The sequence below is a fragment of the Mesocricetus auratus genome, unplaced genomic scaffold, assembly GCF_017639785.1.
Source record: "Mesocricetus auratus isolate SY011 unplaced genomic scaffold, BCM_Maur_2.0 Super-Scaffold_100027, whole genome shotgun sequence".
Classification (NCBI taxonomy): domain Eukaryota; kingdom Metazoa; phylum Chordata; class Mammalia; order Rodentia; family Cricetidae; genus Mesocricetus; species Mesocricetus auratus.
In genome coordinates, this window is record NW_024429208.1 from 15,472,063 (window position 1) to 15,498,560 (window position 26,498).

At 45.5% G+C, this 26,498-nt stretch overlaps 1 protein-coding gene across 14 annotated transcripts in view; it reads right to left on the minus strand.

Annotated features, from left to right (window-relative positions):
- Positions 1 to 26,498, minus strand: part of Ank3 (ankyrin 3) — a 561,730-nt gene that overhangs the window by 73,282 nt on the left and 461,950 nt on the right. For 7 of the 14 annotated variants that reach the window (XM_040732581.1, XM_013113893.3, XM_013113894.3 and 4 more), the window contains 2 exons: positions 18,286 to 18,409; positions 13,534 to 13,636 (listed from right to left, as the gene is read on the minus strand). In XM_040732581.1, coding sequence (XP_040588515.1) covers positions 13,534 to 13,636; positions 18,286 to 18,409 — 227 coding nt within the window. Of the gene's footprint in view, positions 1 to 13,533; positions 13,637 to 16,600; positions 16,613 to 18,285; positions 18,410 to 19,850; positions 20,521 to 26,498 lie in introns of those variants that run through there. The other 7 variants (XM_040732583.1, XM_040732584.1, XM_040732586.1 and 4 more) reach the window with 4 other exon arrangements.

Consider the following 26,498-nt stretch of genomic DNA (forward strand, 5'->3'; position numbering starts at 1 on the left):
TGGCCCTCCCTCCATTCCATCTAGTGCCTTCTCAAAGTTGTCAAGCTCCTGGTATATAGCATATCCAAGGTAGGGTAGGGCAGTAGGATTAGTTTCCTATATTACTGTCTTATATCTTATCTAGTGATGGGGAAGTCCTGTGTATATGTCAATAAAGCACTGTTGACCAATAGGGAAGCAAGATAGGTGGGACTAGGAGTCGAGGAGGACTCTGGGTAGGAGAAACACAGGGAGTCACCATGTAGCCGCCATAGGGTTAAGACGTCCGGATCTTTTCTCCGGTAAGAGAAATACTTAGATTAACAATTATGGAGTAAATACTTAAGTCAGAGCTAGGCGGTAAGAAACAAACAAGGCCAACAGTTTCATAATTAATACAGTATCTTGTGTATTATTTGGGGACTACAATGTGGCAGAGCCCAGGCGACTGGTGAGGAAAACCCAAAGCGGCTGGCAAGGAAAAGGCTTCTCTCAACAATCTAGTACCTTCACTGACCTGCTGAGACCCTTTCCCTCTAAGCTTGGAAGTAAGAGGAGGGGTGAGGGGTGGAGGGGTTGGGGGTGGAGGGGTGGAAGGGAGTATTGCAACCCTTTAATACAGTTCCTCATGTTGAGGTGAGCCCCCAACCATAAGATTATTTTCATTGCTATTTCCTAGCTGTAATTTTGTTATGAGTCGTAATGTAAGTATCTGATACATGGGAAATCTGATATGTGACTCCCAAAGGGGTTGCAACCTACAGGTTGAGAGCCACTGCCCGAAAGTCTGCAAATGTAAGAATTTGCTTTGTGCTGCAGGCTGCTGCTAAGATCTCCACCTCATTCCAGGTTTCCTGCTTCCAGCATCTGGCCTTCACTAAAGAACCTGATGGGGCTGCAGAGGTGGCTCAGAGGTTAAGCATGATACAGCTCCTGCAGGAGACCCAAGTTCAGTTCCCAGCCCCCACGTTGCTTGGTACACAACTGCCTGTAACACCAATTCCAGGGGATCTGGTACCTATGGCCTCTGTGGGTGCCCACATGCATGTACATATATTTAGAGAGAGAGAGAGAGAGAGAGAGAGAGAGAGAGAGAGAGACTTAAACCTTTAAGTAAAGGCCCATATTGCTTACCTGCTATCTGTCTCAGCTCATCTCTCTTTTAAACTGGGAAGGAATCTTCATTCCTTTAAATACATGGTAGCCTAATGAACCAAGGCAAAAATAGCCTAGAGGTATTGTTTCTTACATTTATGGAGTGTTGCATCTCTCCATGCAAACTTTTAGGGTCAGTGCACTCTTCAGACCACATCACGGGGACAGGAGAGAGAGGAAATACTGGATTGAAGATATTGGCTGAGCTGAATCTGAGACTACAGAGAGTGCCCAGTGTAGAGCACTTGCCTTCCGAGTACCAAGATGACATGGGAGTCTGGGGCCACCTCAGTGTGGAGGCCCTTAGAAGTGACTCCACTCCATCTTGACTTAAGGTCAGAGAGTTTGAGTCTATCATTGCTCCTTCGAGGTTAAACCACAATATGCTTGACCTAAAGTATGGCTATTGTATGTCTTCCCTAGATAACTGAATATTAGGTGTAAAGTGTAGCTAATGGACGTCATACCTTAATCAACAGGATATTTGATTTAGGGTATGGTTATTGGTGTTTGGGGTGTTAAGGAGGTAATTACATTTGTGTGTTCCTTGTATCTTGGTAAGGAAGTCTTTAGCCTTCCCCTGGTTTGACTGGGATATATAAGAATTTTGAGTAAAAAACTTGGGGCTGATTCCAGTATTCACTGGGTGCCCTCCTGACTCTGTCTCTAGTCTGTTTCTTTCCTCAATCCACACTCCCCTTCTCAGGTACAAACTGGACAGGTGGGCTGATCCCGACAGATGGCTAATCAACAAGGGGTTCTCCATAGATGCTATCCAATGTGGGGAACCAGACACCTCAGTATGCTTCAAGACAGGCCAGTGGCTGGGTCAGGGTCACTCCACTGCTTAGAAGAGTCAGGACTTGGGCTCCAGGCATCCAGCAAATGGAGGCTCTAGCCTCAGTTCTGCCAGCTAAACAGTGTGTGACATGCAGCAGCCACCTACACTCCCATGTGCCAGGCCTCTGTTTGCAAACTGCAGATAGCACCTATTTCGGCAGAGTATGGTGGGGTTCAGCTGTGACTCCAACACTCAAGAGGCTGAGACAGAAGTCTTAGCCCTCATTTGAGGTGATCTGAGTTTGACCCCTGGAAAGCCAGATGTGGTCGTGCACATCTGTAGCCTCAACACTCCTGAGGAAGACCAGAAGGAGCAACATTGGAGACATGAGAAGGAAAAGGACTTGAATGAAAGGAAGCGTCTCCTAGTTAAGAAGCTAGCTGTAAAAGATTCTGGTATAAAGTTGATATTGCTTTCATATATAGATACTTAATGCTAAGACAGCTGTGACCAGGAGTAAGGCCTGCATGTATATAACGTTGGGCAGGAACTCATTATCCCTAGAGATAGCCTGAAACTCTCACACAAAAGGTTATCCTGTGGGTGAGACTTTTTCACTCTATCAGTTGTGATCCTATCAGGTGCCCCCAGGAGCCTCTCACTGACAGGATAGTAACTTCAAATTCCATCAAAATCCTTCTCATGACTGCTGTTGTGCAAATAACACACTTGGTCTCTCCCAGGGGGCTCTGCGAAGTCTTCCGAGCACCTTTCCCTCTCTTAACAGCTTAAGGCTGTATTAAAATATCCTCAGTGAAGCCTCCAGCTCTGCGCTTCACAAACTGGCGGGTCCTGACCTTCTTTTCACTGTCAAAGTCACAAGTCCTGTTTTTGTTGGAACTAAGGTCCCTAAAACTCTTGGGGACATCATCAGCTGCTGAGGGGGACAGCAGGGAGCTGGACACTAGAGAACTGTCCAGAAACCTGTGAGTCAGCCAGCCTGGAGTGCACAAGACAGCCAAAGAAACATGACAAACCTTTCAAGAACTGACTGCTGCAAAGCTGTCCTCTGATCTTGACACATAAGCTGTGGCATGCACATGTCTACAAACAAGTGTGCACTACACATCATATGAACACAGACATACTGTACTCACACCAGTGTAAACAAGTCGGTAAATGGCAATATCTATTCATAGGTGGTGTGACGCTTTGATAAGGAATATCCCTATAGGCTCAGGTATTTGAACACTTGGTCTCCAGGTATCAGTGCTGTTTGGGGGGCAGGGTACATCTTTGCCAGAGACGTACATCACTGGGTAGGCTCTGAGAGGTTATATTGTGTTGTCCTACTTCCAGGGTTCTGTTTTCTGTTTGTGGCTAGAAATGGAATCTCTCAACTTGTAGTTCCTGCCTGCTGCTTGTGGCCATGCTTTCCCCTGCCACAGTGGACACTTATTCTCTGAAACCATGGAAAGCCAAAAATAATCTCTTCCTTATCTTGCTTTTGATCTCGGTGTTTTATCTCAGCACAACTGAGGGTGGCTTGGAGGCACGAAACGAGATAACAAACACACATGGTGTGAACTCTCTTAAACAGAATCTGGGGCTGCAGAGATGGCTCGATGGTTAAGAGCACTGACTGCTCTTTCAGAGGGCCTGGGTTCAATTCCCAGCACCCACAAGGCAGCTCACAACTGTCAGATTCCAGCTGACATCCATGACAAAAACACCAATGCACACACAATAAAAAATCTATTTAAAAAATAAAGAAAAACAATCCATTGGGGTTGGTGGGACATGCCAGTCCTTGAAAGGTAGAGACAGGAGGATCAGAAGTTCAAGGCCACCCTGGGCTACATAGGCTATGTAAGATCCTGCTTTTAAAAAACAAAATAAACCAAAAGAACTGGAGAAATGGATTCCATAAAAGTAGACCTGACTCAAGCCAAGTATGGAAGTACAGTCCTCTGTACCACATGCGAAACAACAACAAAATCAATTCAAACAGTAGTATAAAAAATCAAAGCAGGCCTTCTCTTCTCCCTCAAACGTTTTCTCTTGAAATTGACTACTATTGCCTTATAAGGCTTTTTGTTTCTCCCTTCTTTTTCTGATATTGGCATTGGACTTAGGGTCTCACACACAGCAGGGAAATCCTTTATCATTGAGCTAAATCTCCAGCCTCTCTTTCCTGGTTGTTTTAAAGATCAGGCTGGCCTTGAACACCTGATCTTCCTGCCACAGCCTCCCCGGTAGTTGGGATGACAAATGCGCACTACTACACACAGTGAAAGCTAACACTGAGACTAGAATTTAAGCAATAATGAAGCATAGTCCCTTGAGATTTTTAGATTCGATTTGTTTCTATCTAATTTAGCTATGTTCAATGGAAGGAGGTTGACCAAGGCTAGCCTGAAAGCTGAGCTGGCCGGCATGTCACCACTATCTAACCCCAGGGACTTAAGAAACCCACAATACCAACTTCCCTGCCTTAAAACAGACCTGTAATCTTGCTGAGCCATCTTTGTGAGGTGTTGAATGAATTCCCCAAGTACTGCTGGCCAAGCACTTCCAGAAAGAAAGCAACATATTAAATGTCACCAGGCCAGGTGCTTATCTCCCTGGGAAGGAGCTAGCAAATCTCTCATGTGAAGCTGGCTCTCTTCTGCCACTATACCCCTTTCCAAGCCCTGCTTAGAGTTGCATAAGCAGAAGGAACAGCAAAGTTAGCAAGTATGAGGGGAGTGGGGAGTCACTTTGGTGGAACACGCAAGAGAGAAACCTGTTAGCATAGGGGATTACGCAAGCTTTTCCTTCTATTGCTAAGATGACTGACAATGCTGAGATCTTGAGAAAGCAGGCATGCAGTTTCTGCTGGAGGACCCTCCAGTGTGCACGTTACGGGCTAAGGGCTGTGGAATAACCCTTTTGTACACTGTGAAGACGAAGTACTCTCACTGGTTGATAAATCCCTGACTGGCCTGTTGCTGGGGAGGAAGAGATTGGGCAGGAGAGCCAGACTGGGAGGATGCTGGGAAAGAGGGCAGAGTCTGGATGATCAAGCCGATGCAGACAGGAGCAGGATGGACATGGCGTCCTGATAAGAGGTACCAAGCCATTTGGCAAAGCATAGATAAGAAATATAGGTTAATTTAAAATGGAAGAGTGTGGTGATATATTATTTATGATTTATTAAAGCTTGCCTGAGGATTCAGAAAGCAAAGTCAGCCTCGAGCTATAGAGATCAGGCAGTGGTGATACACACACCTTTAATCCCAGCAGCCAGAAGCTAGGAGGTGGTGGAACACACCTTTAATCCTAAAACTCAGGATTAGGAGGTATACAGATCTCTGTGAGTTCAAGGCCACCCAGATCTACACAAGAGTAACTCAGTCTTAAAGAGAAACAGTTCACACAAAGATGATCTCAGCACCTGGGATCACATGCCTTTAATCCCAGCACTAGAGGGGTATAAAAGATAGAAGCAGGGTCTTCAGTAGTCGGTGTCGGGGATTCATTCTCCAGCCACATTGAGGAAAGGAAGACATTGAAGTCTTAGGATTCCCCAGCCTCCCTGAGGAGAGGCAGTAGTCTGAGGTTTGATGGAGCCAGGATCACCTTTCAGTCTGAGGTAGAGTGAGAGTTAATGACCAGCTGCTTTGCTTTTCTGATCTTCAACTTGAAGTTTGAAATCCAATATCAGTCACTGGGTCATATTTTTTGTGCAACACATTTTTTAGCTAGTACCAAGCCTGAGCTATTGGTAGAACATTTATAATTAATATTAAGCCTCTGTGTGGTTACTGGGGAGCGGCTGATGGGACAGAAACTTCCACCTACAGCTAACATCAAACTGTCCAACACCTCAGGGCACATCACACGGCCACAAACACACAGACTCATAGAAGCCTCTAAAAAGACCAAGTTTAAAGGAACTGGAGTCTCAGGCTGTGACTCTCCCTGAGAGAGTGACAGGTCTGAAGATGTGACCCACGCTTGCACATCTGTGAAAGCCTCCAACAGTGTTTGCAGAACCATTTCCACCGTTAGCCTTTGGGCAGACAATACAACTGATTATCAAGTACTTCAGTTAGACCTTGGAAATGGGTCAGTAATGGACGGCCTGCCTTGCATCCCGTAGGCCAAAATCACAAGGGCAAGTCTGCAATTGGAAGGCAGTCCAAGGCGGGGGGGGGGGGCAGCAGAAGCAGCTGCCCCGCTCCTCTCTTCACACTGCCCCTCAGCCAGCAGAAGTGTAAGGAATGCTAGCAGGCTATGTATCTCCTAGTAGGAAGTAGCAAGAGACCCCTTTAAACAAAACAAAACAAAACAAAAAAACCAGGGTGCTTGGCAATACTGAGGTTTATAGCCATATAAAGGATTAATAGCTCACCTTACATTTATTTTGTTAAAGTTAGGTTAATCTATTCCTAGATGGGAAAGCCTGAAATAATAGAGTCTAGCATTTTATGATGCTGGAAGCCTTCCAGTGTTGCTGTGGACACGTGGCTGTTTGCATCAGATTTCACTGCAGCTAGAATGTTAGTAAAGACAGAGACCCAGGTTCACCTGGGATGGGGGAAAGTTGACATTAGATTACTCGTTTAAATGAATGTCTCAGTGGTGTTGGTTGCAGGTATGGCTGCATCCAGCCACAGTTCACTTGGCCTCATGTTCTACGCCCAGAGACACTGGTGCGAGCCATCTTTATGGTTTAGCTTCTTCCTCCAAAGTCTAGGAGGAAGACGGCTCAGTGGGAAAAGAAGCTTGTAACCAAACTTCCTGACAACCTGAGTTGTTCCCTGGCCTCCACGAGTATGTGCACCTAGACACACCACACACATACACATACACAGTTAGTGTGTGTGTGTGTGTGTGTGTGTGTTGTTTGTTTTTTAAAAACCTAGGCAAGTTTGAATCTTACAAGGTTGGCTCCAATTTTACTTTTTTTGCTGTTTTTGTTAGCCTTTGCTGTGATTCCTGCAGGAGGAGGAATACCCTAAATAGTCACATTTGGAGAGGAGGAGGGGATCCCACCCTTTTCTAAAGTCACCTGACAGGAAGTGAGCCAGGCAGGCAGAATCTGCCCATCAGCCGCTGGCTCTGCCGCTCATGGGTGTGTAAGCAGAAAGCCAGGCAAAGGCCGAGTAATTCCATTCCTTTCACTACAGTTTACAGGCAGTAACTCTTAGCTCCCCATATCTCAGACCTGTTGCTGAGTGTTACAAGTTACTCATTTTCAAAGCACACTGCTAAAACTTGTTAGAAATAAGAATCATGACGATTACTGTATCTAAATATAATAATCTCGTAAGCCGCCTAACAGTGGACCAGAGGCACACACTACCTATCATGAAAATTACCACCAGGTATAAGACTCTTGGGTCCAGGCGTCAAACCCCTGGGCCCTTTACTGGGTTTTCCCCCACACTGAGCAAAGCTGATGGATAGACAGTGCAGCCTGGAAACCGGATGGCCAAAGACTCTGCCACTTCAAGCTGTGCCCCGCCCCCTCCCCTGGAGTGAGTGAGTTCAGTCCTGTGGACTCTGCCTTTAATGAGGCCATGAAATTATCTCCTAAGGTTGTTGTGAAGTAATGCCGGCAATATACTTAGATTAAGTCCAGACTCATGTGCCACCTTTACCATCGCGGGAAGCATCCTAGCCACTTACGGCACATGATGAATACCTTTGTATAAGCTGGGGACAAGCTGATGTGGACCAAACACTGTCATTTCGTAAGCCACACTAGAGAGCTGCTCTCCACAGTTCCACCAGAAGAGATAGTGATGCTGGTGGCTCTCATTTAAGACAGCCAGGCTCTTCCGCCCTTCTCTTTACAGTGATAGTCTTTTTAAAAATTACATTTTAGGGGCTAGAGAGGTTGTTCATTGGTTAAGAGAACTTCCTGCTCCTGTGAAGGGCCAAGGGTTTCGATTCCTAGAACCCACCTGGTGGCTCACAACCATCTGTAACTACCGTTCCTGAGGATCTGACACCCTCTTCTGGCTTCATGGCAAAACACCCATATACATAAAATAAAATACATAAAAGTTTAAAATTTGGGGATCTGGGGGGATATTCGGTGGGGAACTGGGGGGGCTGGTGGGGAGGGATGGGAAGGAGGAGAGGGAGAGGGATTGACATGTGAAACAAACTTGTTTCTAACTTAAATTTAAAAAAGGAAAAGAAAGTTTAAAATTACATTTAAAATTTATTTTGTGTGTGTATATGTGTGCGTACACCAAGTAGTATGTGTGGAGGCCAGAGAGCAGCTTCCACCATTTTTCTATTTCTGGGGACTGAACTCAGTCAGGTTGGCAGGCCTGGTGACAAGAGCCTTTACCCACTCAACCATTTCCCCAACACTCCCTTGTCAGCTGGTTTGAGATAGGATCTCCTGGACCAGGCTGGCCTCGAACTCCCTTGAATTCCTGCCTCCACTTCTCAGGGGCTGGCCCACTATGCTTGGGTTTATGTAGTACTGGGGACCAAACCCCTGCTTCTTGTATGCTAGCTTAATAAGAATTCAACCAACTGAGCTACATCCCTAGCCTAGAATGCAGGCAACACTCTAAGACAAGCTGACACACAGACATCTGAGCTTAAGTAACAAATACAGTGGATGACTGGTCAATACATGGCTGCCCATAGGAGATACTCCAGGATCCCTACCGAAGCCAATACTCATCTTCAGGTGCTCAAGTCCATTACATAAGATTGCAGAATTATTATAAAATCTATACATAGCCTCTCATGCACTTTTAACCGTATCTAGATATGTATAATACCTCCTGCAACGTAATTGCTATGGTTACATCATTTTTGCTTAGGGCGTAATGACAGAAGTCCAGGCATACTCAGTACTGATGTAATCCGAGTAAGTGGGTGTAGAGGGCTGGGACCAGAAACACAGAATGCAGTCAGAGATGCCATGGTCAGTTTTTCCTGGCTAGACAGACATGTAAAGACCACCTTTGGCACTTTAGAAACCACCCACATCTAGGATCCAGACACGGGGTGTCTCTGAGGGAGGCACAGCAATTGCTTTGTACACCTGCAGTGAAGAGTCCTGAGTCAGCAACACTCAAATCGTTCAGCTTGGAGGTGCACTGAAATTCCCATGCCTGGTCCCTCCCAGGTCAACTGGATTAGGAACTGAGCAATCCCTGTGTTAAAAGTTCTCTTAGCTGGGCGGTGGTGGTGCACGCCTTTAATCTCAGCACTCAAGAGGCAGAGGCAGGTGGATCTCTGTGAGTTCCAGACCAGCCTAGTCTACAAGAGCTAGTTCCAGGACAGCTTCCAAAAGCCACAGAGAAATCCTGCCTCAAAAAACAAAAACAAAAAAAGGAAAAGAAAGAAAGAAGGAAAACCTAGAGTTGTCAGGGAGATGGGCCTCTAGGAATGACTAGGAGGCAGAAGGTATCTTGATTAAATTAATTGATGTGGGAAGACGCATCTTAATTGTGGGTAGGATCATTTCGCAGGGCAGGGATCCAAGACTGTTGTCAGCGGAGAATGGGAGCCAAGCGCTAGCACGCACACACTCATGGCGCCATGTTACTGACGGTACCTCAAAAGCTCCAACTTTCCTGCTGTACTCTGAACTGTGAGATAAAATACTCTTAAGCTGCTTGCGTCAAGAGTATTTCATGAAAGCAATCGGAAAAGAAACTAAGATCCTGGAGCCTTAGGGGTGGCGGCCTAGGTTGGTCACCTGTATCTCAACTGTACTTTAACTGTGGTTAATGTGCAAACGTATTAGTCAGCAGGATGAGAAAGCAGAGGCTTTTAAACCCTGGGCAGGGTCTGTTCTTCAGGAGAAAGTTCACAGAGTTAATCTGTGTCCATTTACTACCCTGACCTGTCAGAGAAATTCTAACTAGGCAGAGATCAGTTGCTGTGAACCTGATAGCAAGCCAGGGATCAGCGGCTTGGGAATGCTAAATGTGTAAATCTTGTGTCGTGCTTCCCAGATGCACAGGACCCAGGAGAAGTTATCTTTCGAAATCTGCAAATGCAGAGCTAGAGGTGTGACAGACAGACCAATCATTTTCTTTTTATAACCTATGTGGGTTTTGTTGTTGTTGTCGTTGTTTTTCAAGACAGGGTTTCTCTGTGGCTTTGCAGGCTGTCCTGGAACTAGCTCTTGTAGACCAGCCTGGCCTCGAACTCACAGAGAACCACCTGCCTCTGCCTCCCGAGTGCTGGGATTAAAGGCATGTGCCATATGTGTGTTTTACCTGAATGCATTCGAACCACGGCTGTGGCAAGTGCCTGTGGTGGCCTGAAGAGGGTATTGGATGCCCTGCAGCTGGAGGTAAGATAGTTGTGATGCCGTGTGGGTGCTAAAAATTGGACATGGGTCCTCTGTAAATGCAGCCAATGATCCTCTGAGCCTCCTTTCCAACTCCAAAACTATTCTTTTTTGATCATTCGATTTTAACTCAAATGCACCCATGGACTTCAGTAGACATTTCCATGAGGCTTGCACAGTGCAATAGTGGTTTCTTTTCAGGCGGCTGTTCTTCCCAAAATCAGCCATTTCCTGTCCTCCACCACAGTTACCACACTTTCAGAAATCGCCCCCCCCACACCTTTTAAATGTCATTTTAAAAGTGTTTACACAAATAAAGTTTTAAAAAAGGGTACAAAGAATATCCACATGCCCAAATCCAACAATTCACATTTGAAAAACATAAAAAGATGGGGGAGGGGGTTGGGAATATGGCTTCTGTGGATAAATCCTTGCTATGGAAGTGTGAGGACCAGAGTTCAGATCCCCAACCAGGCAGGCTTGTGACCACCTGCAATGCCAGCACACAGAAGGCAGAGACAATGGTCCCTGGAGTAAGCAAACAAGCCAGAGGAGTCGTATCGGTGACCTCTGGCTCAGGGAGAGACTGTCTCAACAAAAAAAAAGGGGAGAGAAATCAAGGAAAACACCTGACAACATCAACTAGCATCAACCTCAGGCCTCAGCAAGCACATGCACACACACACACACACACACACACACACACACACACACACACACACACACGAATGAGAATGCCCCTCATGGGCTCCTATATTTGAATTCTTGGTCCACAGATGGTAGAATTATTGAAAAGGAGTTATGGCCTTAATGGAGGAAGTGTGTGACTGGGCGTGGGGGTTGAGGTTTCAAAAGCCCATGCCAGCCCAGCCTCTCTCGTTGCCACCTGTTTGCGGACCAGATTTAAGCTCTCAGTTACTTCTCTAGCACCACACCTGCCTGCCTGCCTGCTTGCCTCCATGTTCGCCACTACAATGGTCATGGACTAACCCTTTGAAACTATAAGCAAACCCCCACTCAAATGCTTTCTTTTATAAGTTGCCTTGGGCATGGTGTCTCTTCACAGGAATAGAACAGTAACTCAGCCACACCTATAAAAATATTCCACACATACTCTTGTCAAATTTGTTTCATTTGCCCTAGAGATGAACCATTGGGAAATAAGTAGCTGGCCTAATTAGTTCATTCCTGAAAACTTGGTGGCACATTCCCCCAGAATATGTCTTAGATGATGGCAGAACCACAGTGAGTAAACTAATGTCTCTGTGCACATCTCTATCCAAAACCTTTACAGGTGTTCCCAAGCACCCTTAAATTATTTTATGACTCACATGTCCCCCCTATATTGTTCCTGGACTTGAGTGGTCTTCACTAAACAAGGTGGCCAGTAAAGAAAACAACTTCTGATTTCTTCAATTCTCACGATTTTGTTTGCGTTTTTCCCCCCTAAAGGTTCCTGGTGTCCTGTGGTCTCTTTGGGTGATTAGAGAATGGCAGACATGGCCATGTAGATCAGTGGTTCTCAACCTGTGGGTCGAGACCCCCTAGACACCTCCTCACAGGGGTTGCCTAAGACCATCACAAAACAGATAGTTACATGACGGTTCATAACAGTAGCAAAACTACTGTCATGAAAGTAGCAATGAAAATAATGTTATGGTTGGGGGTTACCACAACATGAGGAACTGTATTAAAGGGTTGTGACACTAGGAAGGTTGAGAACCATGACACAGGTGTTTCCGAGATTGAAGCTGACTCCAAGAGTACCAGCTTCATCCTGGTGACCTTTCCTTTGTTTTCACAGACCCTCAGTTCTGAGTATATGCTGCTTCTCCATCCTACCTGAATGCATCTTGGGACCAACTCACAGGCAACCCCCTCAGAAGCAAGGAGCATGGAGAGCATTTATTTCTTGTTTTATACTTTCATTCTGATGTGGTTGGCAGTAACAGTGGTGCTGATGTTGATGGTGGAAAAACACCTGGGTTTCAGACCCTTGCTTTGAAACAAATGTAGGCCATAGTTCTATTTTAATGAGGTGTCCACGATATGGCTTGTATGACTGTGGAGCGGTCTGGTCCCTCCACTGTGTTTCCTATAATCTGCAACATTGAACATCTTGTGGGGTTCCCCTAAGGCACCAAGTACGACATTAATATATATATATTGCCTCCTCTAACTGGGAACATGAAAAGAGCAGGATGAGACTAAGTTCCTTAGAAAACCTCTACCAATATCTGGCAACACCAGGCTCCCGAAAGCCTAGCTTTATTATGGAGATAAGGGCTCTCTCTTGAACTTACATCCACCTAAAACCCATGACATATGCCGCACCTAGGATCATTTTACAAAGGTCATTTTTCTTTCCCGTCAGACACTATCTGCCTCTGCATTTCCCTCTTATTGAGAATGTTCCAGATAGTGTAATGTAACATTCACTGAGGGTCATTGTGAAGTACAATGCTCATCTGTGGGCCTGACATCAGCATCTCCAGACACGTGGGAGTTCCAAAGGGCTGACCACCTATCGCTAAACTCTAGCTTGGGTGTGTGTGACTGTCATTCATCCACCTTGTGCAATGAGAAGGTGTGGCATAGTTTCACCAATGATTCACAGTGTTCAAATATCACAAGCTACCTTTAAGTTGGTTTATAGTCCATGCAGTCTCATCTATCACTGGTCCCCACTGTGGACATGTGAAGCCAGGCATGGTGTGTATCTGTGTATTTTTCAAGAGCAATCCATTCTCAGTCCATATGCAGCAGGACTGTGTGCTTGGGCCTCTCATCACACACTCTCTAATCTACCATAAGCACCAAAAAGAAACTGCACAAACACTGAATGAATCCAGCAGAGACTCTGGGAAAACAGAAAATACCGCTTTGCCTTGGGAAACCCTGAAAAGGACATATCAAAAGCACATCTGATCTAATCTATGACTGCTGGCTATATACAAGTCTCGCCACTTTCAATGGACACACACACTTCACTTAGAAAATATTCACGTGAATAATGTCAGCAAATTGAACAGCAAATACATTTGGCCTAGACACAAGAAAGGTATAGGTGCCTTTTCTAGGATGCCCCAAGTTCCCCTCTGTGGGATATGGGGGGAGGGGGGTTGCTTGCAAAAAAAGAGACATTTCTGATTATGACATAGTAACCCCAAATTTACAAATACAAGATCAAATATGCATATGTACATGTGTCTGCTATTGTTGTTAAGGGACCAAGAGCTTGCTAGAACAAGGCATGTGACCAGAGCCTGGACAAACAAAGGACAACGAGAATGCATACCTGCTCTTTGGATGGTACCAGAAGTTCCTCGATCATCATGCTGTCCCGCGCGTAGGAGCTTCTGTTCAAGGTGTATGACCTATCCGAACTGAAGGAGCGGAGGCTGTTGTGTTTACAGTTACCCATTCAACAGTAGGAGATGACGATGGGATGGGTGAAAGAAAATAAACGCATGCAACTTGTAAGAACAGGCAAGATGGCTAAAAATACCAACAAATGTGCTTTTTTTATTAAGACACCAAAAATTAGAATTTTTTTAGATGTGCTCAATTTCGTGACTAAGATTTTAAAATTTGGCCAATTCGGGCCAGTTCTGTGAGATGAAACTCACAGCGACTTTTGGTACTCCTCAATGGCACCAAACCAGCATGGCATTGAAAAGAACTTCTACCAGGTAACATGAGTGTTTCTTTTCTTTTTTTTCAAAGCTTAATATTTATTTACTTGCTTATTTATCTAGTGTGCATTCATGTTTTGCCTGCATGCATGTCTGTGTGAGGGTGTTGGATCCTTTGGAACTGGAGTTACAGACAGTTGTGAGCTGCCACATGGGTGCTGGGATTGAACCTGGGTCCTGGGATTGAACGTGGGTCCTCTGGAAGAGCAGCCGGAGTCTTAACCACTGAGCCACCTCTCCAGCCCCAGCATGAGTGTAAGAGGAAGACTTTCAGTCATACTTAGCTAGATCTGTGACTGCTGCGGTGGGGTCTGCTGGAAAATCGTTGGAAGCCAGCTGCGGGTTTGCATACTAAGAGCTCTGGTTTGGAGCTGTCACTCATTTTTCAAGAAGCAAAATAGAAACATAGACACATGCACTTCTTGGTCGTGTTCCAGGAGACATTCACATTCCTTGTCTTCAAATCCTGTTGTTCCTAGGCTCCACTTTTTTCTTATTTACTCTTGCTAACTTGTATCCTTTCTAGATACTCCTATAGAAAGGCCCTGAATTTTCCAGGTTCCCCCATACTCTGCCTATACCGACTCTTAGACTAAAAGCCAGTAGATTAAGGGACTGTGGGAGGGTTGTTCTAAAAGGTTACCTCTGTTAAGACTGCATCTATCCACACAAGTCATGTGATGACCTGGGTTATCGTTAATCTGAGTCGTGGGTTAATGGCTTTATTATGATCCTCTGGAGACAAGGAGGATGGTGGCTATGAAGAACAGCTCCAGTGTCATTTCCCCTCTACGTTCCTTAACTGGAAGGCTGTCAGAAAAGAATGTTCCACTGTCACCTCTTTGTGACAAGGTTTCCCATCTGACCTTTCATGAAGCAGGACTACAGGATGGGAAAGAGCTGGGGTAAAGCCTAGACATGGTTCCCCAGCCGTGAAACGTTTCCAACTAGCATTAAACCCACTGACCCCTTTATGTTGGGGTTCTCATGGGTGTAGGAAACCCTCATCCCTACCAAGGGAAGTTAGGGTGGTCTTTTTGTTTTTTGTTTTAATTTTGCCCATTTAACTGATAAAGTGGGTATAAGTAGGACTTAATGGTATGGCCACCAGTTGAATCGGTCACATTGTGGTATTGTCTTTTCTGTGTGTGTGTGTGTGTGTGTGTGTGTGTGTGTGTGTGTAGAGAACAAGGAATGCATGCCCCTTTGCAGATCAGGGTCTCTCTCTCCCCACTACCTACTATGTTACACATTATTCACAGAAGGGGAGGGGTTGTTCCTTCAGGACCGGAGTCTCAACTTTCTCTGAATCTCCTGCTCATCGCTCTGACTCAGAACTAACCGTCATTTCCAAGGTCACTATCCAACATGCTCAGCAAATATTTACTGAGTGTGACGAGCATGATCCAGGCACATAGGTGCCTCCCAGCAAGCCATAGGGCTGCACAGTCAGGCAGTCATGTGACCCAGAAGGCTTTCTTTCTCCTCCTCCTTTCGGTTGCGTTTCTCCCCTTACTCCTGCGCAGAAGTGTCCTTCCTGTGAGCGCTTTCCTTCAACACCGTCTGATTTTGTTCAGGGATGGTACCGGGCTGGAGCAGAATCAGTGGCTCCCAACCTCATATGATGCCACTTGGGCTGGCTGCGGCTATCACAGCTGAAGAACAGATCTTTAAATTGTACCAAATTTAACACCCTTGAATTGAAAGGTTAACAGGTGGCTCAGCTATCTGCTAGTGTCTTTTCTGGACACACGGCTTCACCGACATGATTTGAGGAGCCCTGGGAGGTCCCGTTCCTTATACTTTCTACACCATGCGTTTCTTCAGAGCAGGGCCCGCATTCCAGGATACATTGAAGTTAAGCCGTAACTGGACTGTATGTAGGCAAACACTGAAAAAGCCTTTAAGGAGAGGTTACGTATCCGTGATCCTTTTGGTTTTCAAATCTAAGACTCGCGGATCATCCTCCAGCATCTTTCCTTGTTTGTCTGTGAGTGACAGCAGCAGAACAGAGCTCAGACCTGAAGCTAGCTACGGAAATGCTTCAAGTTGTGATTCCTGAGGACTGTTTCAGACCAGACCTGCTTCCTTCTATCAGGTGGCTGAACCCAGGAAATCTACCAAGGGTCACTCCAACTCTCTGATTCATCACTGTACACTCAGGACCAAAGAGTGTTGAGCAAGGGAGTCTAGAAAGCCTTGAGTTGGTTTTTAAACCAAGGTCAGAGAGATTATTTGTAGCCACCTTTGAAACCTAAGTGTTAGATGCAGGGCCTGTTAGGAAAACATGCTTCCTGGTACTGAAATGTTACTAGGGTGTCTAGGACAGCTCGAGCAAACAGTCGCCAACAAACAAACCAGCCTATTTTCTTTAGATCCAACAAGACCTTTTCAGTCCCCTCATGCCTCTACAAAATTTGCTGAGAGCAATTCCTTAAGTGTCCATTTACTATTATATAGGTAAGATTTCTTTTCATAGATTGTTTTTTTTTTCTTTCCCAATCATAACTGATTTCCTAATGTTGAGCAGGAAAAGAACAACAACAAAATTTAAAAAGCACATTGCAGGCCAGCATAGCACAGCACAGCACAAATGCTGAAGAAAATAAAAATGGGAACACGGGTCAGGGACAGGCAGAGTAACACCACAAAAGCGCCACATCTTCTTACCTTATCTTGGGACTATTTTAAGGTATTTTTAGGAAAAAAAGATAATAAAACCAGGAGAAACAATGTAAAAGAAAAAAATCAGACAGGGAAAAAAAGAAAAAAAACAAATGTTATGGTTGAATGAATCATACATTGAATGTCCCTTTAAATGTTACACTCAGAATAACTGACTTGATAAAGCTCTAATGATATGCTGTAGAAACATTAAAATAGTAATTATTTGAAAATATAGCTACAAAAATATGCCTTAAGAAATATTTGCCTCTGAGCATAACGTGAGTCGCCAATATGGGAAAAAAAATGACTTACATGTAACAGTAACAGATAATGGCATAGTCCAGGTTGGAAATAAGAAATCCTTAAAATTATCTTAAGACCAAAAAAATAAATCAGGATACTTAGATTTCATAGCTCACTGGAAGTGAGCGGCTAGAATTTTCTGCAAAGGATCTATTCAAAAACTGTGAGGAAGGAGAGAGCAGCTCACTGTAGGAGTATAAATGGTACTCAACTCTACACAAGAGACAAGAACCAAGACCCTTGAAGCCTTGAAGGACCCAGACATTTTACATTTTAGTTTTAACTTCTTAGAATCTGTGATTGAAATACTGTGTATCTGTGCATTTTAAAAGTCTCTCTCTCTCTCTCTCTCTCTCTCTCTCTCTCTCTCTCTCTCTCTCTCTCTCTCTCTCTCTCTCTCTCTTTCTATCTCTATCTCATTGCTGACACCTGTTCCTATCAGGTTTGCAAGCCTTTAGGGACCGTTTATAGAGAAAAACGTTTACCAAGCTAGCTGAGGCTCTATTTTTAAAAGGCAAACTCAAGAAAAAGGCAATGCAGTTTCTAGACTGTTCTCACCAACCGCACTGGGAAAAAACCCCAAGGTTTACTCTGTGGGAGGTGCCATTTACTATTAGACAATGAAACTTTTTACAGCAGATTCCTAAACTATAGGAAAATGTCCTCAGGGCTCTCACTTAGAAGGTTTAATTATTAGCTTTAAAATAACTTGACAGTCAGCAAACATACCACTGAGCCACACCAGGGAAAAGAATTCCCAGCCTTCTGGACAAGGTCCTGTTTCCTTTACATACTGAGTGACTTGGGAGTCAAGGCTACCCTGCTTCAGCCGTAAGGACTGGATCAGCCCCATTGCTGTCTTGATAAGCCACTGTTACACTCCTAAGAGGCCCCTGACCAACACACTAATGGCAAAAAACTCAAGTGTCTATGCATGCAGACAGTTGTAATAGTTTGTTTTTTATCATCATGGGTGCTGCCGATCAACCCATGAATTAATTTTTCACTAGCAAAGTATAGCAAATAATAATCCATCCACAAATTTCTTACATATCTGTAACTAGAAATTTCTTCCAGTATGGAGCAAGCTACTTTTGAAACATGACACCTAGTCTGGTTTTCCAGTTTATCAGGGAGCTCATCTGGTAGCATGCTTGGAATAACAAACGATTGGTGTGTTCTGTCACAGGAGACTAAGCGCAGCAAACAACAAGGAAATAGCGGAGCATGTATGTTTGCATCGAGAACATTCCACGAAATTCACATTGCATCCAAAGAGCACGCTCTGGAACCATGAGGGAGATGGAAAGGATGCTGGCTCGTGACAGATCATGAATGTTGCAAGTGACCTCTGGGGGTGGGGGTGGGGAGCAATAACAAAATACCTGGCAGAACGGGCTCCGAGACTGAAGCCCACATAACCCTCCGCTGGCAGGGAGTCATCACCCAGTTCCTTAAGGTCCTGTGGCCCGAGATACTTGTCAGTGTCCCCTGTGATGGCATCTTCACCTGCAGATGGAGAGCAAATCACAGTCAAAAGTCCTCCCTCTGGACTGTGTAGCAATTATGGAGAAAACTGCCTTCATTATCTCATGACCTTCCCTGGTGCCCCTGTAGGTTTCATTTTGTTTTGTTTTAATGTCATCCAGAAAGAAACAGAGGAGGAAGAGGTTAGTTCACCATATCAGAGCCAACTGAAGGAGCAAACCCAACTAGTGTTAATGATCAACGGTAAGCATGACCCCTGATACTTCCCTGCCCCCCCCCGTCCCAGGTTCAGTTAATTACAGAGATGGAGCTTATCAACCAGGTGAGTTTTCCTCATACAACCCATGATGAGAGCAGCTTGTTTGAATGGACACAGCTTGCAAAATAAGGCAGGCCCGTGTCTCTGACACTGTTCTTAAAAAGGGGAGAGAAGGAAATGGCTTTATTTAGTGATTTATTTATTTGCTTATGTGCATTGGTGTACACATGCCACAATGCACCTGTGGAGTTCAGAAAACAACCTGTGGGAGTGAGTTCTTTCCTTCCATTAATGTGGGTTCTGGGATCAAACTCAGCCAAGGGGCTTGGCAAGCGCTTTTTACCAGCTGAGTTATCTCACCTGCCCAGGAAAGAGATTTTGTTGTTGGTGGTGTCCTCTCAGAATTTTGGTTTGGGGCATATCTACTCTTGAGTTTTGTGAGTTCATGGTGGGAGCTGTAACTGCTTGCCTGGGAGACCTTGGAGAACATTAGTTTTGAACTGTTTCTAAACCCATCAGATTCAGGAGTCAGCCCTGCTGTTCCACCACTTGAAGTCTACTAGCAAATCAACTCTGCCTTCTACAGAGATGGAGTTTGGGCTCCTGGAGCAGGAAAGGGGGACCATAGTTATGGGGGCGCTCGGACTAGCGGCACAAAGAGTTAATGCATGCAAACTGCTCTTACAAGCTCTGTATGCCTAGTGAGCTCACGCGGAAAACCACATTCCAAGAGCAACAGGGCAGGTTTTTCAATCGTCTTTTGCCCTCTGGGATGTTTCCCATCACTCCCAAAGCATAGCACAGACGGCAGAAAGTTCCCTCTACACGGGTAAAACAGGTCTCTTTCTAAAATTACTTTTCTTCCCTTTCTAGATACAAGCTGGCTGGCCCAAAGAGATTCCAAACGTATAAGATAGGTTTTCTCCAAGGTAAGCGGCTCACAGCCTTACTCAGTACTACTTACAATTTCCATTCATTTCAACCACAGGAGCTCAACTTTTTTAGCAACCAATCAGGTCTTGAAACACACCGGCAACTACTGGATTTTTTTTTTCCCAAATGTGAAAACTAAACAGATCGTCTTTCTGCTGCTACTCAGTGACATACTACTTTAACCAAGTATCCGCAGGGGGATATTTGCAATATTTCTCTGTCAGAAACAAAACCAGCACACGCCAAATGGGAATTAAAGAAAGATCTTACTGTGTGGCAAAGCCATTTCCACCACGCTGGGTTGAGGAGTACTTTCCTGAGGCTTCCAGGAATTCCTTAAGCAGAAGTTGAGAGTGAGCCGTCCACACTGGCCCCAATCCACACAGCCTGAACAAACCCTTCCCTGGTCAGGTCTGTCTTCACCGGGGCCTCAGAGCTTCCCTCAGCATCCCCGTCTCCTCGAAGGCAACTGAGCAACCTTACATCTTCCCTCAATTTCTAGACTCCGAAGATTTAAAAAAAAATCTCCGACAGAAACATTCAAAAAATTTCATGTGGCAACACTTAGAAGCGACGAACATCCCTCTGATCACTCTGCAGACATCCTTTCAAAGTGCCTTCTGATTGGATTAAGAACGCTCTGGCAAGCCTCTTGCGGGACCCAATAGTGACATAAATGCAAGCCCAGGAGTTATTTGTATGTAAATATGAGGACTGCCTGGGTGTAGACTTTCAGTAACCTGATACCAGTGCCGGCTGGAGTGACTGGGACCCTCGCAAGAGACTGAGCGAGCCCAGGGCACTTGGTGCAGTTGGGAGCCTTGGGAGACGGCTTTCCTCAGATATAAGTGAAGAAACAGCCAAGCCAGGTAGAGGAAAAACAAACACTGGAAGAAAACCAAGAATGGACCGGAGCAGGAGTGGCTGGGGAGCTGCAGGCAAACTTTCAACTTTGTTCTCAGCTGGGAACGCGGGAGCCTCTGTTATTTATGGTCCCTGTCAGGTGGAAGGAGGGCAGGAAAGAAGGGAGGGCCTGCCCTCTCTGGGTGGAGGTTGGGAAACTGTGGGGCCAGGGAAGCAGCTGTGACACCAGAGTTCCCAGGGACGCCACAGATCAAACACACAAACACAGATCAACGGGGCAGCACCCAGAGAGAAAACGGGAAAGAACGGGGCTTCGGGGCGAAGAGACAGAGACAGGCTGGGGAAGCCACCAGTGTTCTGTGGGCCTTGGGGCAAGGTTCTTGCAGTTCTTGAATAGGCTCAGAGGGTCTCTGTTGACTGGTTCTCACTCCTGAGGGGATCCCAGGAGAGCAGGATGATAGTGGCTAGAGAAGTCTACGCACCAGGAGGAGAAGACGGGGCCCAAGAGGTGACCCTGCCACCTTCCTATAAAGACGTCTCTCCTCCGAAATGTGCCTTCTCTCTCCTAGGGAAAGAGGCCTATTAATGTGGGCAGTGGGGGAGAAGGTAGCCAGACCTCTGCAGCTTCCACTGGGGCACCCCCAGAGGCCATTTCACTTGCACCCCCTAACATACACCCCAAAATAGCTGGGTACTTAGTCTAGGTGAAGCCTAAGTCAGCTGTGCCAAGCATGTCTTTACTTATGTAAGGATTTTTTTTGAGAATCTTATATGTGTGTATAATGTAATATGATCACACACACACACACACACACACACACACACACACACACACACACATTTCCCTATTCCAACTCCTCCCTGTCCCCCTCGCCTTTTGTGTCCTTCAGTTTTTTTTAAACCCACAGAGTCAAGTCAGGGCTGCTCATAACTACAAGGGTATGCAACCATCCCGTGGGGACGTGGCCACACCCTCAGAGAAGGAGGACTGTCCCTCCACCAATGGTCAGTGGTTCCTCAGTTAGGGGTGGGCCTCATGAACCCTCCCCCATCTATGCGAGGTCCCGAATTACAGAGAGATTCGAATCTCGTGGGGGTGGGGGGTGAGAAACAAAGCCCTCTCAGCATCATGAATGAGCCGATGAATAGGACTTCATCAAAGTTAAGATGGTCTATTCTAATCTGCTCAGTCTGGCTGCAATAAAGAAAAAAAAAAAAAGGTACCTACAGGAGCAGGAGGGAAGCCATTTACAATGACCACACACTGAAACCCGGAGAGGAGGCCAGGCTTCAGGAAGAGAGATGTCTGAATGCTAAGCTGGTTTCCTTCTTCTTTTTCCTTTCTCCTCCTCCTCTTCATTTTGTTTTTTTGAGACAGAGTTTCTCTGTTTAACAGCCCTGACTGACCTGGAACCTGCTCTGTAGACCAGGCTGGCCTTGAACTCACAGAGATCCACCTGCCTCTGCCTCCAGCTTAGGCTGTTGATGTTTTTCTATATGTAAAAAAGGCAAAGCTTTTTACTCAAGCTTGCTTTCCTCAAGGCCTGGGATGTGGAGTGTCTTCTCTCCCGCCCCCTCCCCACCCCCAGCACTCAGCTACCCTGCCAGCCTACCAGGGAGTTACTTCAGTCTGCAGACCCCTGAACTCTGGGACTTTGAGCCTGTTCAGGATATCTGCTCTTTCCCCACGTGACTGATTTCCCCCTCCCTCACTTTCTACTTAACATCTGGGAGGGGCATTCCTCCCCAGGGTGTCCTGGGCCTGGACCCCACATGGCCTTGTGGGATCTCTTGGGATGGATTGCATATTCCAAGAGCCCTACGGAGAGTTTTGGAATTGATGACTGATATTGAATGAAGAGACTGGTTGTGTTTTTATTTTTCAAATCTGCTTGTTACTGTGATTTGGTATTCTTCTGGGATTAAGCTTGATGGAGGGCGAGCATGGTTTGTAAAAGCAGGTCCTTAGATTTTTCACAGTGGACACCATGAAACCCTGAGAATCTCCAGGGCAGGGTGAGGGTGGGAGTTTGTGGATACTGGTCAAAGATGAATCAAAATATGACGACCTGCCCAGCAGTGGTGGCACACAACTTTAATCCTGGCACTCTGAAGATGGGGGGGGCTGTGCACAGATATCTCTGTGAGTTTGAGGCCAGCCTGGTTTACAGAGCTAGCCCCAGGACAGCCAGGGCTGTACAAGGAAACCCTGTCTTGAAGAACAAAAACAAACAAAAATGATGTCCTCACAATTTAGTACAATGCAAACATTTCTTTTGAAATAGGGAACTTATAAATCAAAGTAAAACTCTTATTCTAATTCGGTTTGTAGGGTAGGTGTCCTGGGTACAGATTCCAGGTCTAGCATTTATGAACAGAAAGCCTTTACAACATCATTCAATGGCTCTGAGTCATACAGCTTGAACCTTTACAAAGGACTAGGACTTTGTCACAACTTCCTGGAAAGGTAACTCAAAGTTTGGGTTAAAGTGAGCGCTGAACCTGCTGGGACTTTGGGTCAGTAACAGGTTCTGCCCCAGGACCCGGATATCTGCCCACGAATGTACGGAGTCACCATTTAAATGGCTACTATTGACACTGGCCAAGGCAAAAACCAACAGCACAGGCATTCTACGTGCATCACGTGGAATAAATGATTAAACAGTACAGCAAAATGGACCCTCCCACTTTTCCATGCAAGGCATTCTGTAATCATCATCTAGCACAATGCACTGTTGTACTGAGGTTAGGACGGCATGGGCTGTGTTAAACTATGTGACTGATCCAAATGCTCTTTATGATAAAACAAAATTGGCTAGCGGCAGCAGCTTACCAACAGATTCAAGGATTTATTTATAAGCTAGAAGAGGTAATGGATCATACTCTTAGTTTATATGTTTTTTATGTGGTTTTGTTTTGTTTTGTTTTGAGATAAGGTTTCTTTGTGTAGCTTTGGAACCTGTCCTAGAACACACTCTGTAGACCAGGCTGGCACCAAACTCACAGAGATCTGCCTTCCTCTGCCTCCCAAGTGCTGGGATTAAAGGCATGTGCCACCACCACCACCCAGCAATATTTCTATGTTATGTGACTAAATATTTATGACATTGAAGCACTGTTGTAAATATGTATAAAACACCAAGGGTCCTATATTTTCACTTCCCAAGAAGTGTAAAGTGCATGGGTCCACATTTGATGGGTAGCTTGATAGTGGTGGATAGACATGATTAATAGCTGGGTAGTTGCATTATAAATAGTCTTGACTATGTTTTGGCAGGGAGGCTTTTCGCCTCTCCAGTTGCCCTCCCTATCCAACCTTCAGTGAATTCTGCTGCCCTCTGTCTAAGCCCATATGTTGGGCCCTTCAATCTGACTGGCTAGAGTTTTGAATAGCAAAGGCCAGGAAAAGTGTTTTGTTTTGTTTTGTTTCTGGGATCTTCAGGTGTTAGATGAAGAAACCTGGCAGGTTTGCAGTGAGCCTCTCAGAAATGCCTGTCTGCCCCTGGCCAGTCTGATGTAAGAAATATGATTAACACTAAACCATCATAGTACAAAGAAGCTTGAGGATTATGTAGAGCGAGGCAGAGGCTGTGGGATGGAGAGAGAGAAGACAGGGGCAGAGAAAGGAAGAAAGAGAGAGGCAGAGGAGGAGTGTGGTGGGGAGAGAGACAGTGCTTGCCCTCGTGCTGCTGTTCTAGATATCCTAGCTGAAGAACCAGACTTTGAATGACACAGCCTAGCACACCTGGTCATGTGACTCCTGCTTCAGGCTGCTTTCTGACGCCATCTCATGAAAGTTGGCAAACCCACAGGATGATTAAGACTGTTCGTTAAGAAACTGAGGATAGAGATAGGTGGCTTATTCTGTAATAGGTGACCAAAATGGAAGCAAGAGGCAAGGTCCAGAGGTCACACGCTGCTTGCCAAATGTGTCTCTGGCCAGCTCCTTAGCTCTCTATCTCAGGATGAGAATAGACAAAGACCTCAAGCAAGTGATGAGGCCAATTCCATCATGCACTACTGACTTTATGCCTTTCTAAGCTTTGATATGTGGGCACCGTTGTTCTTACTATTAATCTTTTTCTGTCGGTAGTCTACCAGAACCCAGGGAATATTTTCAATACAACCCAAACCTCAAAACAACTGTAATCCCTCAAGTAACCACACCACTGGTGGCATTTCACTTGACTCCAACCTAGCCGCCACCCCTCCCACCCCCAACCCCCATGCCTGAATGGAGAATAGATTCCTCATGCTACAGAGGACCATACACAGAGTTTGTCTACCTGGAAAACAAGACAGACTACCTTCAGAAACAAGGAGAGAAAGAAAACAAGCATGTTAAGTGATGCTCAGGGCTGTGGAGGAACAAGCAGGTTCATCCTTATCTCCTTGGGTTTCCACTCTGTGGTCCACACTTAGCCTAACCTCCCTGTCCTCACCAGGCCTTCGGGTCCCTTCTACACTGCAGAAAGAAACAGGTTTTTTGGCCTAATGTGGGAATGAATTTTCTTGTCCTAGGCTTGGCCTCTCCTTTCCCTTCCCCTCCCTTTTCTTCTCCTCTTTTTTCCCTTCCCTTTCTGTCTCTTTTCTTTCCTCTTCTCTCTTTGAACTTTCTTTTTTCCTCCGTCTTCTTCCAGCCCTCTTCTTTCTTCCCTGGCTTTCTTCTATGCTTTCTTGTAATCTTTTCCATCTTGACCTCACCACCACAAAACCCATTTGTTGCTTTTCTAGGGACTCAGAGTTCTTTTTCTAGCTGCTTAGAGACCTAAGTCCTGGGGAAACTCGCTCAAAATAGCTAAACCCAGCTATAGTTAGATATTTTGCTCAGAAGGGCTTACTTCTCGTCTTGCGAAATGCAGAATGCACCCTCCTCCTCAAGAGGATGTGTTTTGTAACATTAAAAGGTAAAACCACACAAAACCCCTCCAAGTAAATAATAGCCCCAAGCCTCCAAATGACATAAGATTGAAAGCTGCCAGATGAGAAATAAAGAGGGGTATAATTTGCACAGACTGCTAATTAACCAGGAGCTGACTACTCTATACACAGGCACTTCCTAGTCAACCTTAGATAGTCTAGTTGACTGAAAGGCTTTAAAAATGTGGTTTTTTTGATCACGGCCAAGAAAGACAATGAAAACTGCAGAACAGTGAACGCTGTCACCATGATCAGTCTTCACCGCAGGCCAGGAGCATACAATTGGATCACTGGAATCAATGCTTTTATCTATTGAGCATTTACTGTGTTCTGGACTCTGTGTTTGGTGCTTTGTGTATTATCTCACTTAATTCTCTCCACCTACTATTTCTACTTCAGGATCAAGGGAACCAGTTTGTGACAATGGGGTAAGTCATCTAAGACCTCTGAGGATTTGAGAAGTCTGGGATATCAAAGGCTGGAGACTGGGCCGTGGAACCCTTACTCTGGCTCCTCCAGTGTGCTGAGGAGACCCAAAGTCCACTGAGTAAGTACTGCTGACGGTGGTGATGAACCAAGCTTTCTGAAGGCAGTGAGTGTCTGCAGGGTTCCCTCGGTAGTTCCCAGGACACTGCCCAGCACAGCTGGGTGCTCAATAAATGTCTGGAGTGACTGGCAGATCAGTTATAACCTCGGAAAGTAGGAACTACAGTACCAGAGTGAAGAGGGAGGAGACTTACTTTTCACCAAAAACACCTGTACTTTGGGGATTTTGAACCATGTGCATTTATCACCTATCCAAAAAAATGAATAAAGTCAACAAAACAAAACAGAACACAGGGAATGCAGGTCAATCATATAGGTCACCTGTTGAATCCACCAAAAACACATACATGACATACACAAGCCAGCCAGGGGGCATCAGGGTGGATGGACATGTGTACCATTGGACACCAAGCAAACACAGAGAGGAAGCCCCCTCCTTCACTTGCTTCTGTAAGAAAGGGGACACACAGAGAAAGAGCAACACAGAAGAAGGAGACACGCATCCACATGTCACTTTGGAAGCAGTGTCTTTCAACATGCAGAATGCATCAAGGGGGATTTGAATGTCTGCACGGGCCAGAGACCCCC